Source organism: Opisthocomus hoazin, chromosome 2, assembly GCF_030867145.1.
Source record: "Opisthocomus hoazin isolate bOpiHoa1 chromosome 2, bOpiHoa1.hap1, whole genome shotgun sequence".
Taxonomy (NCBI): Eukaryota; Metazoa; Chordata; class Aves; order Opisthocomiformes; family Opisthocomidae; genus Opisthocomus; species Opisthocomus hoazin.
Genome location: NC_134415.1, coordinates 36,243,572 through 36,256,896, shown reverse-complemented (window position 1 = coordinate 36,256,896; position 13,325 = coordinate 36,243,572). Strand labels below are relative to the sequence as shown.

The following is a 13,325-nucleotide window of genomic DNA, read 5'->3' as shown; positions in this document are numbered from 1 at the left end:
TTTTGTTGCAAGACACCTTCATAAAAATAATCTTTATTTCAGGCTACTTCCCCACTATTCGTACTACTGAATATCTTAGGAAATTTCATAAGCCATGTCTGTGGTTATTATACCTGTCATTGTTACCAAATGTGATTTTGAACTATAATTTTGATGAGGAAAAAAAACCCATGAAAATGCCAGTTCTAATATGCTATTTCTTGTTATGTTATTTATAGAAAGCTATTTCTGCAACTTCAAAACACTAATGTACTGTTTCATCTGTTTATTATTAAAATACTGTTCTTGTATAGTTGTCAGGACAAATATTGTGCTCTGTGTGTGGCTAACGTATAAATATTCTAGTAGAAGAAAAAATGTAGTAGCAGAAATAACCACAAAACATATAAACAGTCACTTATTTTTTAAAAAAAATCAAGGTTTCCATGAAGCAATCACCAAATATTAAAATGATTCTTGAATTAATAAAAATATCCTCTAAAAAGCATGATTCCCATTTTTATGTCAGTGAATCACAGCAATGCGCTAAAATAATTAGAATTGGTTGGGCTTTTGCTGCAAAAAATGCGGAGCAGATTCTGTTCTCAGCTCAGTAGGGACAGCCTGAGAGAATTCATCTGAAGATAATAAGCCAGATTCAGAGCCTGTGTGAGTTGTATAGTTCTACTGATTTCAACCGTGACCCATCAGATTTTAATCAGCTGAGTATTTGGCTCAATATGTGCAGTCAACAAATTACACCAGTAGTAACGAGAGCAGAGTTTAGCTGAAGGAATTAGGTTGTAGACACAGAAGTTAGCAGTGCTATTTAGTGTCATAGTTGGTGGGGGTGGGGGAAGGTCTAGGAAATTAGCATTTTCAGTGAATGGAGACCTGTCTGGTTCTTCAAGTGAGCACCTCAGTGCAATGTGAAAACAGAGGACTTTTCGTATCTACTAGAAGTCAGAGTGCTGACGAGAAAGTCACCTGACTGGCTAGTCATCCGGTTGCTAGGGGAGACTGTAAGGCTGTTCTGCTCCTCCGCTGTTGCATTGATAGTCCCTTTTAGCCCCTTGTCTCGTACCTGGGGTCTGCATTGGTGAAAAATATTGGTACGATCAGCTGGTGCAGAAAAGGTTATGAGCCGTTCTGTGCCAATGCCTACAGCAGCTAGGAGATGGCACTTTGGGTCTTGAAAGCCTCTGATTCCAATGATGCCAACAGAGCTACTCCCTAGACAATAAGATCCTTCAGGGTGAGTGGATGTAAATGTGGGTAAATTCAGACTATATGTGGCTAAATCATCAGCAATGACAGAAATGTGTAATATGGCTCTGCTTTCCTCCAGGTACATAAATTTTATGCCACTGCAACTGTAATGATGTAAATACAGTTACTCCTGATTTAAATGCGGAAGATTTTGTTCCCTCCAAACTACAAAATTAAGATGTTGAGAGTACACGTGGCTTTCAAAGTTTCTCTCTTTTTTTTTTTTTTTTTTTTTAACAGTGGCTGGAATAAGCAAAATTAATAAAAAGCAAAGTTAGAATTTGGGTCTTCAGGCTTCTTAGTCTCTGCTTAGAAGAATAGGCCATGCCAAGAAAATGGGAATCAGGAAAGTCAAGCAAAGCATTAATGCTATGGAAATATATCAGCCAACACAAAAACCTACCTTAAATATATAATAGTGTTCAATGCTAATCTAATGTAAAAATCTTGTAAAGTACCATAAAGAAGCTGAACTAATTTTTTTTCTTAGATTGCAGAACTGTTTAAAATGGTTTAACTCACCATGACAAAAACATGTCGAGGAATGAATTTTCATTGCTGTTTACTAGTGTATAGGGGTTTGGCTATATACACTGTTTTATTCACAGAGCAGGAATTCAACACTTTCAATTTTATTTAATTCAAAATGTTTTGACAGTTTAATTTACTATCACTTAAAAGTTTAATCAATCAGACATTTAGGGGAAGCCGCTCAGGTAGTGTAAATCTTTCTGGTGACAGAGTTATCAAAAAAGACATACCAATCACTGCTAAGAATAGGGCCCATGGTATAAAACAAAATATGCTGAACCCTGTAACCAGACAAGTTTAACCATCTGACACTGCCCATGATGTCCCAGGCTGCCCAGGGAGGTTGTGGAGTCTCCTTCTCTGCAGATATTCAAGACCCGCCTGGACAAGGTCCTGTGCAGCCTGCTGTAGGTGACCCTGCTTCGGCAGGAGGGTTGGAGTAGATGACCCACAGAGGTCCCTTCCAACCCCTACCATTCTGTGATTTTGTGATTCTGTGATCTTCAGAACTCTGCCTTTGACTCTGGCAACAGAACTGGCCTTTTAGCAAGCTCACATGATGGTTTTAAGTAGTCACGTCGAGCTAAGTATGGCCACCAAAAAGGGTGTCGTTGCAGTATTGGTATTGCAATATAGCAACACTGATGTAAACCGGACTATAGGAAGGAGCCTGAAGTTATACTACAATTCAGAGAACTAATTTATTTTTCATAAAGTTTCAGTGGTTTTGTACTTAAAGAAATTACTCTATGCAGTTAAAGGAAGAAGGCTCTTCCAGAAAAGTTTAGTTATAAGTAGCTATTTCTGATAGCCTAAATATCATTGGAATTTACACAGCGTATAAAACATAGTATCTTTATCTTGTGAAAATGGGTGGTTTTCATTTTCTCAGCGAACTTGATTCAATTTGTTGATCTTCAGATATTTACTGACAACAGACATACTGCTTTTCATATTTTTTTTTTATTTTCAACCTCTTAATTTCCGAAATGCATGAAGCAGTATGTACCCTTTGCACTTTCATAACAAACAAAAATTTCAGCTAGTGAGCTTTTAGAAGTCTAAATTTAGAGTGTGTGCATGGGAAACTTGATTTATAGTAACTTTAGCCAAATAACTTTATCTGGTCTGCCCTATGAGGATTACAGCTGAAAACTGAGAGACTTAAACCCTTAGTATTCATAGCTTAAAGTTATTATTTTTAAAGTGGTAAACTTTTCAAATTATTTATTGGTATACTGTCTAGTTATGATAAGATTTTTCAGTGTTTTGTGGCATTAACTTATAAAGGCTTTTCATTGTGAAAAGTGACACGTTCTGGCAGGAAATTGCTGTGCTGAAGAGATATCATTGAGCCCAGTTCTGTGTAACTTGTTTTATTGACTCCTGATTTACAATATACTCAAATTAGTTTAGATTGCATTTCTTAATGGTCACATGAAAAGATATTTTCCTATAGAAGACTGCATGAGAAATGACATGTAAAGGCAGACCTGGGCTTCAATTTGCAATTGCTTCTGAGTGCAAGTGTTGGTGGAGACGGCACAAGCTGCAGGATGAGAGCTCCCAAGCAGTCAGACTGCTGTGTTGTCACCCTTCCCCGTTCCTTTGTTGGTTTCGCATAGTCCATCTCCTTGACTTCCATGTTGTTTTCCTTTGTTATTTTACCTTTCCCATTTTCTCTCCTCCCTGAGATGTCTTTACACTCTCTCCTATCCTCTTCTCAGTCAAAGTCATAATGGCCAACAGAAACATCCTCCCTCAAAATCACGTACCTGGTGGAGGAGCTGAGAACTATACAGACTAGCATGAGTACTAGGACACTGAGCCTGTTTCTTAAATTTAAATTCTGTTCACTTCATTAGCTGAGGCTCAGTTCCTAGTCCTCTCTTGCTTTGTAGATTCTGGGGGAACCTTCTTTCCTGGGCCCCATATTGATGTTGGGTTGCGGTTAAAAGGCCAAATTACTGCTTGTTGATAGCAGCCTTTACTTAGGCAAAATACCCTTTGAACTAATCCAGGGGCAGAACCCATGCTAGAGATTGCTGTGGCCTTTGCTAGCTATACCAGGCAGAGAACTGTTTGATTTTTTAAGATGTGCAAGTTTCTGATGCTGACAAATGCTGTGAGACATGATCCTACAGTTCTGAAGTATTCCACCTAGTTTAAATGACAGTTTTCCCACACTGAGTTTGAAGGTCTGACCCAATGACCAGAGTGAGTCCCTCAGTAAGAAGTGCAGGATCGGCCATGCTGCCTGTGATAACATCTTCACAGCATATTCTAAAACTGAAGTTATCTTGTTTGATCTGTTTAAAATCATCTACTTCATAAATACAGGTCATTAAGAAAAATTCAGAATGGGAAAGTAGAAGAAAATGAACTTAGAATCCCTATTACAAATGACTGAGGGCTTTAAAATATGTAGTTATAAATGTCTTACAAGAAGATCCTCTGAGGAATGACTAATAATAATTGAATTACAGAGAGCTGCAGTAAATCCTGTAGAATTTTTGCACTTTGAAACAGTATTGTTTTATTTCGTATCACATAAATTTTGTTAAATAGAGGAAACACTGCTTCCCTGGTGCTTTTGTTTTTCCCTTTGGATTGTAGCGATGGAGCACTTGCATGTTGTGTTTGATGCCTTGCATGAAGAAGACATGCAATGGCAAGTTCCAGTCTGCATGCTGCTTAATGAATGTTTTCCTTTTCTCTCCTTCCCTGTTATGTGCTTACAGAAGACAACTATGTGGAAGGTGGGTGCTTTCTACCTTATTTTCCTAAGCTCTTGTTTTTCCCTTCTGTTCAGTGGTTTTTTCCCCTTCTGCTTAATGTTATAAAAGTACGCATATCATTCAGTACGGTAAGTTGCTTTTTTTCTTTCATAAAAGTATAAAATTTTATTAAAGAAGTGTGATTTCTTTTTCCATACAGAACAAAAGCAAAGCTCCATTTTAATGTTGGCCTTATTGGTGTAATTCCAGAATACCCCTACTGAAACAATAGGATTTGTACTCGTGTGAGTGATATCACCCTTCAGAATCATTCAGGAGATTTGCAGAAGGACTAATTTCTTCTCACGTTCTGTATGAAAAACACTTCAAGAAACTATTTGTTTCATTAGTGTGCAGCATAAATCCTCCTAATAAGAATGTAATGCATGTTAAATACCTATCTTTTAATTGCTTAGGAAAATGGAAAGTGCTTTTCTCCTTTATAACTACAAATCTTGCTTACTCTAATGTCCTTTACAGCACAAAGTTTTAGAAAATAAGTTTATATGTCTAACTTTTCAACATAATGCACTCTGCCTTCTGGACATTGTGAAAGAAGCAGCATGTGATTTTAATAATAGTGTTGGTATGTAATAAAGTCCCTATAACGAAAGTGTGGCACAGGACAGTGGATACTAAAGCACAATGCCATCTGGCCTGAATATTGGTAAGTAAGTCTATTAGCTGGTAAAACATGTTGCATGAATAGAAATCATAGTTTTAAAGGTACAGAAAATGCTTCACAGATCAGTTATTGCTGGCAATCAGTACTATCTTTTTGCTTATAAGCAAGAAGCTGTAGGTGCTTTTTTATGTACAGGTGCTTTTGAAAGTCTCTCTGGGCTGAATCTTTGTATACTGGATAAACGATTACCTACTTGAAAAATTAGCTGATCTATCTAAACTGAGCAATAACTTTTTTTCCCAATACTTTAAAAAACTGTTTTTAAATCAATGACTTTGTAAGCTAACTAACTCATATTCAAAATGACTACTCTGGCACAGTTCTGATGCAGGGTCCTGTAGTGAGCCACTGCAGGGCCTGAGTTCACTCAGAATTCAAGTCACCATGGGCCACTGCCTGCCTGTTCAGTGGCAATTTTCTAAAAAAGCCTGGAAGTATCAGTACTGTGTTTCCCTATGCTACTGTACTCAAGGGCAAAGAGAGGTGCTCAGATTTAGCACACACACGATGCTGTACAATTTTATTAAAATATATGTTACCAGTAGGAGAAAGAAAACGTAAACAATTCTGATGCTTTAATTGTGTGCACTGTCACGCACATACACATCAATATAATTTCCTTTTCATAGTGAAATTAAAATATATTCAACAACACTGGGATAGAAATTCTAACTGGAAAACATAAAAGCCTAGAAATAAGTTCCTAATCTTATATTTGATCTGTGCATAAAGCTCTTACTGGGGTCAATATGAGTCTCAAATGTGAATTAGGATCAGTATAACTAGATAAGGAGGTTCAATTTTATTTGATGCATTCATTTATGCACAGCAGTACAAGATAAAACCTGGATAACAGTTAATCCAGAATTTACATGGATCTAATTCTTAGAACTGCAACCTTAAATTTATTCCAAAACAGGTCTGGATACTTATGCATACATTAAAGTTACAGAAGATATATGTGTAAAAAATGGGAACATAGAATGGTGTAACCAAAGCACAATTTGCTATAATTTTTCATCTTTGATTTCTGTGATATCTGAGCATCTCTGTAAGTTAGGCTACATAAGAAAACAGAAGGATTTAGTATTCACAGAGTCAATTTTGTATATATTGCTGGTATGAAAAGGCTGCATTTTACTCACTTTACTAAAATTGTGCTAGGATTGAACATGTTCACTGCAGGTTTACCATGTTTAAGTTTTGTTTTGGCCTGTGCTCTGCATGGAACTCACACACCAAATTATGAAAATACCGTATCTTCATATCCGCTTCCTCTATCCCATCCTGTGCCCCTTAACTCTCTTCCCTCCGAGCCAAGTTCAGTGTAATGATGGAGTAGATCACACATGAGGCATTCCCATTCTGGAATTCCTAATTCACAAAGGAAAGGCTTTTATCATTCCACTTATGAAGTAATTGTGCACAAATGAATATTTCCAATGTATGTACAATTTCAATGTACACCTATAAGTGGCTATTTAAGGCTAGAACTTTCCATGACTATGCATTGTAGTAGTCTCTATTATAAGCAGACTGTCATTTTGAAAATCTAGCAGAGATTGCTATCATGGTAGATTTATCTGTATCATTTTAAACCACTCTGTGGATTGCACAGGTACAGTAATAGTAGTTCTTTATTCTTCCATAGCCTTCATCCATAGATTGCAAAAACATAAAATAAGGTAAGTATCATTATGTGCTTTTAGCAAGTAAGTTTAAGTAACCTTACTGCTTCACAAAGAAATAAACATACCAAGTCAAACAAAATACAGTGTCTTGAGGACTAGTACTAAATTTTTTAATTGATAGATGTTTGGTTTCAGCAGTGTACTTTTTTTACATTCACTTGACTTCCTTTTTTAAGTTGAACAGCACTGTAAGTGACTCTTAAAATTCAAGTGGTTTCTATGATGTTTTCAAGAGGCACTTCTGCCATTTACATTTTTTTCAAATTATATAAGAATCATGTATTTACAGCTGACCAATCTCACATATCATTTTAGCAAAAATAGTAGCTATGAAGGAGTGGTAATCTCCTGAAGCTAGGCCTTTTGTTCAGCTCCTTACAGCTATAAAGATAATGTTTAAATACACGCTAGTAAGAGATTACCTGCTTTGCATTCACCTACGAGACATGACAGGGATTTGCTTCATACTTTCTAAAAGGTGAAAGACCTCACATAAAGCAGCTACTGAAAAGTCACAACTTTGTTAAAGAAAAAGATGTTGCAATGTTCTATCAGTTTCACCTTCCCGCTGTCAAATACAGTTAAGGCCAAGTCAAAAGTCTGAGATTTCTTACTATAGTTGACAACACAGCAAGTTAGGAGCCAAAAGGCCAAGTTAAATAATCCAATGAAGAGACTAATACTTCCAGCAGGCCGTGCAAGGAAGTTCAGCATTAAAAAAATGAAGCTTGACTATAAGTCTTTATACTTTGTATATTCAGCGTGCCCTTCTTGCAGCAACACTTATAAAGAAAGAACACACGTGAAAACGTTTCTGCTCCCTTTCACAAACTGTGAACTGAAGCACAGCTGTGTGATGTTTCTCCAGTAATGCTTGTGTAGGCATCCCTTCAGGATCACACTCATTTTTCATTTACATTGCTGTAAACTCTAGGTAATCCCACCAGCTGCAGGGAGCTGTATTTGGAAACAGAATCTGTTGCCCAAGAGATGGGGCCCTTCCGGTTAACAACGCATCTAAAAAGGATGACATTAAAAAGCACTAATTCAGCAAATCGTTGTTAGGCTGTTTGGAACATCACTTGAGATTTGGAACTGATAAGATATGAATCCTTTAAGACTGATTGCAGTTGGGAGTATCTTCTTTGAACTCCCCCCAAGTACTGTGAGTCATTTGTGCACCTAATTTTCTTTGTGAATTAGAAATCACAGGAATTGTCTAGGAAGTCTGCTTTCCAACAAAGAGCAGAATATTTTATTGCACAACTTCTTCGAGTGAATTAATTTCAATTAATTGCAAATAAGAAAATAATGTATCAGGTTTTGTAGTTGTTTAAGAACATTTAACACATAAGCAATTAATAAGTTCTACAATGGATCCTAAAACAGCGGAGTTCAACCAGAGTAAACCTGTTTTTTAAACCATAGAAAGTGAAAAACCTTCGTATTTCTAGAAAGATGTTCTCCCTACATCGCATTATTCTTAGTGAGAATATAAATATCATTTTATTATCATGAATTTAAAAAGTTTCATATTTTTGGTTAGAGAGTAATGAAATTTGGCTCTGACTGAGTGATTACCATTATGGCCTTCTGTTTTGAAATGTCACTAGGCCTATACTGGTATGAATGGATTTCATCTCACACTACAAATATAAAGCAAAATCTATTTCTCACATATTTATGGAGTAGCTTCAGAAGCTGTCACTTAAATTTTCTTTATTGCTATGTATTTTATATTGCATATGTAATAATTTGCCTTCTCTGGAACAAAATCATTCTACTGTCATGTTTCACACAAATAAGGAGACATTCCTTGCATTATCATTTCAATGTGATGAAGAAATTTTATTTAATTACCTGAAATGCTCATTTTTATGAGGGGAAAAAGATCAGACCCAGCCCATTTTTCAGGTTTACACTTCTCCACATTTTCAACATCATTTCACGTACAGAGGACAGGAAGTCCTCCCAGCAAAGTGTTCAAAGCTATATAATCAAAATATGATAAAGACAGATGGAATATTAAAGGAATTGGTTGGATTTGAAAGCATTTTATTATTTTCTGTCATCTTAACTACCACACAGAAGAAATACACAGTAAAACAACACCCAGTGTTTGAATTGCAGTCCTTACTCGTAGCCCAAAGCATTACAACCAGTGGTTGAAAAATGCTCTTTGATTTCCCTCTGTGATACAGACATCTCATAGGAAACAGATGCCTGTCACAAAACATTTTTGTCACTGTGACAACACCACCTTCCCGTGCTCCCTTGTTCATTGCTGACTGTGCTCTTGTTTCCCTTCAAGGTCTGGCGCACCTGATGATGGGCGACCAAGGTATGGGCTCTGTTCCTTTTCCACTCTGCTTTCATTGTTTCTTCTTGTTCTGTAGCTGCTTTGATCCATCACTGCAAACGATGGGCAAGTGCTTGAAAGCTGTCTTTGGCTGCAAATAAACACATGGTTTTAGTCACATCTTATTTCATTTTTTTTGTTTGCTCTGTAAGCTTTTGTCCTTCCTGCCTCCTCAACTCCCCCTCTTGCAATATAATAACTGAAAAAAGATGAGAGAAATAAGAAGGTGGTTAAGAAAATTTCATGTATTTATCAGAAAATACAGTTACGAGTGATTCTATAAAGATAAATGAAGCACAAGAGCACTCTTCAGATAGCTCCTGACAGAAGATACTCAGCTTCTCACAATGTACACACTGAAGAGTCCATTTACATTAATGCATGGCTGACTGGAAACGTGCAGAAAGCACCTGCTTCTGGCTTCTGGAATGCTGAGAGTACAATTTTGCAACCTAACAAAATCAGTGATTTTTTTCCTCCTATCCCATTGTCCACATTACTTTTGTGTCACTCTTTCTTGTCTAAGCGTGGGTTATTTCTATGTTTCTCTGCATGTACATGATTGGAAAAAAATAAACTAAATCCCTAATATGACACTGGTTGCATCTCCATTTGTCTCCAGACACTTACCTTATACTTTGTCTCTTCATTTTCAGATACTATTGCATTTACATATACTCATGACTCTTACTGTTGTTTCTCTCCTCTTCTTTATTCTCTTTTTGTCTGGAAATGCTTTCTTCATGGAACCATTTCACCAAATCCATAGGTAAAAGTAAAGGTATTACATGATTTTCTTTATTTTTTAATGCCATCAGTATGCTTTAATGTATGTATAAGTATAAAATAAATGTAAATCTTTTTGCACTGATAACATAAGGTAGGTATATTTTTAAAGTAAATATTTCATGGATGTCAAGGTAAGGAGAAGTATCCTAAAGTACAGGCTGATGATTTTTGAAATTTTTCTCCTGGTTTTGTGAGTGATGTAAAGCTTTGGCAGTGATAAAGGATGCTACACTTATAGAAAGCATTCAGAATGAAATAACAGCCACGTTTTGAGGTATGCATTCTTCTGTTCTCAAAGAATTGGAGTCTAAACCACCAGGCACAGAAAAAAGCACGATGTTGTTCCACAGGGACTCTCTGGAGATATTCTGTCCAGGGCCAGTCCACAACTTGATGTAAGTTTTAAATCTGAATAGCACTGACTTCAGCAAGTCTCTGCTATTAGCTGATCACATTTGCCCTGAGATTTTCCTTGTATATTAATCACTTCAGTTGTATCTGAGACAAGAATTGGACAAAGGAACGAGGAAGAATGAACGCTGAAGAGAAGTGTGGGATTTTTTTCAGCATTTTTGCTGGTTTTTGTTTCTTTATGTAAAGAATACCAGACGTGTTTACTTTGTTTCTCGTGGAGGGAGCATGTGTAGTAGGGTCAAGACTTTTCCTGTGTAATAAACACCAGGCTTTGCTATGCGTATACTTGTTCACAGACATCACATAAATATATTTTTATGATAAGAAGCTGGCCATTAAAAGCCATTAAATCTGTGTTACATATGGTGAATAGGACAGTTCTATTAATCTTAAGCATTTGTCAGGGTGTGCCTACTCTTGTTATGAATCAGAAATCCAGTCATCTGCATAGGTGTATTTTGCTAACTAGTTGAATTAGAAACAACCTTCCAGGTTCCTTGGTGACTTGGCTGATTTAGTGTTTCCACACCTAGAAAGCTGATGTGATTCAAAGACAGTAATTACCAACCTGTAGTGTCTCATTCGTCTTCATATCAGACACTCTGCAGAGACTGCGTACGTGGTTATATATAGCTGGGATACTATTTAAAGGGTTATGTGTGTTCTGGACATGCAATTCTTCTTGCTTAGGAAATTTAAGCAAGTAGATTGAAAAGCAGTCTACTGATTTCTATGTTTTGTAGGATTGTTTTGTTTTTTGTATGGCTGATCCTCGTTGTGCTTTTATTAACAGTGCCTTGTATGTATGACTTCCTTATTATGTATTGTTACTATCTTATTTCTTAGCAGTAGATGTCTTGGGTGGAGTTACCTTAAAATGACATTTTATAGTAACTGAACCTTGACATTATAGATAATTCTCATGAATATTAAGGAATTATTTTTCTAGATTATTCTATACACAGAATACATGATATAGTATGTACAACACTGCAAGTTTTTTTGTATTAAAGGGTTAAAACATAAATATTATGAATATATATTATGATTAGTAGTTGATCTGGAAAGAAGATTTTAGCAAAACCAAATCTTTGCAAGTATTGTGCAATAGTTAGACATTCATACTTTTATTTTAAAAGGTTTAACAATTAGATTCACCAAAAAAATGACCTTGGATATATTAGCTACGTTTAATGTTTAGTAATGTGCCATGTGACGTAATTTAAACACCAGTCACCAGTCATCTAATCATTTTACTACATTTTTCTTTTCACATTTTAATTTTTTATTAGATTTATCCAGTTTATATGGGAATACTGATTACTATGTTTTGATAATCACAATACATATTCTGCAAATATAATGGTGTGTATTTGTTCAAATGGATGGAAAGGGTTTATATGTGTACAAACTTCAGTTGCTTGTAATGGAAAATATCCATTGATATCCAACCATATCCTCAACCAGGAGGAAATGGCCTCATTTGTTGACTGTCTTGAAACTACACTAATAGTGGCTGTTGAAACACATGACCTTGAAACTGCTGAGATAACACAATCGCAACACATGACAATATAATGAAGTAGGAGGTGATGGAACAAAGGGACAAAAGAGGAGCTCAGCACTGAATTCATTTGCACGTATTTCAATCTTTCATTATGCTTTCAATTCCTTTAGAGGTAGGTAAGGTCAGTAACAAAAGTGATTGCAAAATTCTGAGTGATTATATCATGAATTAATCTTATTTTTGAAATATAAGCAATAAAAAAACTCTTAAGAAGCTTTACTATGCAATTTGTCCTGAAGACTAAATAGCTGAAGTATCACCGTCTTTAATTGTATAGATATTCTTAAGGATACTGGAAAAGGGGAAAAAAGCAACATACCTTCAGAATTAGGACAGGATGTTGACAGGGCGGGGACCTGGTGTTTGGACAGAGGAAGGAGGGGTGAGGCAGACTTTCCAAGTGAGCAAGCAATACAAAACCCAGTATGATCACACTGGAAACACGTTCTATTTCTCATTTAGTTGTAAATATAAATTGGGATACTCTGGGTAATTTCCCCAAAACCTTTTTATTGAAGCTGTATCAACAAAGCTGTCACTGTGCCATAGAGAAAGGCAGAAGCAAAGCTCAGATGATGTCATGGTGCTGAGACATCTGTCAGTACTCGAGGTCATATAACTTGATCTATGTACAAAACCAGCTAACATCAAGGAGGGTGTAAATAAAGCCAAGAACCTATACAGAAGTTTGTCTCATAACTTGAGAGCTATACAGAAATTGTTTCCTGATCCCTTACTTCTTGTAGATGCTAACCTTAATTCTAGGAAGAGCCACAAGCTTTTAGTTGTACTGGCATTTGTTTATTTTCTGGTAAGCATCATATATGTTCAGAAATACTTAGCAATTCCTCTTTTTTTTCCCCTGGAAACCACCTACCTGTATACAACTTTAGCATTAGAGTTGTCACAGCTGTGGTGATGAAAAGACATAGGCAAGGTAAGGTTTGTAAATGGCGTTCACGTCTGTATAAGACCACTTGAATATGCTGCTCAGAGCAATTGTTTGAAATCAAAGTAAACCTTGAAGGCTGCTGCTCATAACAGACATGGAAAAGTATTTGTTTACCCAAAACAAATTTGTGCCCAGACAAATTTTGTCTGCTTTCTCCAACTGTAGGTTGTAGGTGGTCTAATAAAGCTACCATTTCCAACTGTAGGCCTTACCTTGTCAAAAGTTAGTACCTCTCAGATTTTCCATGCAGAACTATTTTGTGGTGAATAGTAGTAATACATAGCAACTAATGTAAAACACTGTTTCTTATTT

The 13,325-nt window shown here is 36.2% G+C and overlaps 1 protein-coding gene across 25 annotated transcripts in view; it reads left to right on the top strand.

The window, feature by feature from the left end:
- Window positions 1–13,325, top strand: part of NRXN1 (neurexin 1) — a 738,722-nt gene that overhangs the window by 77,512 nt on the left and 647,885 nt on the right. For 17 of the 25 annotated variants that reach the window (XM_075413185.1, XM_075413183.1, XM_075413177.1 and 14 more), the window contains exons 3-4: window positions 4,521–4,538; window positions 9,244–9,273. The exons of 6 other annotated variants lie outside the window; for them this stretch is intronic. In XM_075413185.1, coding sequence (XP_075269300.1) covers window positions 4,521–4,538; window positions 9,244–9,273 — 48 coding nt within the window. The remainder of the gene's footprint in view (window positions 1–4,520; window positions 4,539–9,243; window positions 9,274–13,325) is intronic. 2 more of the 25 variants (XM_075413187.1, XM_075413170.1) reach the window with 1 other exon arrangement.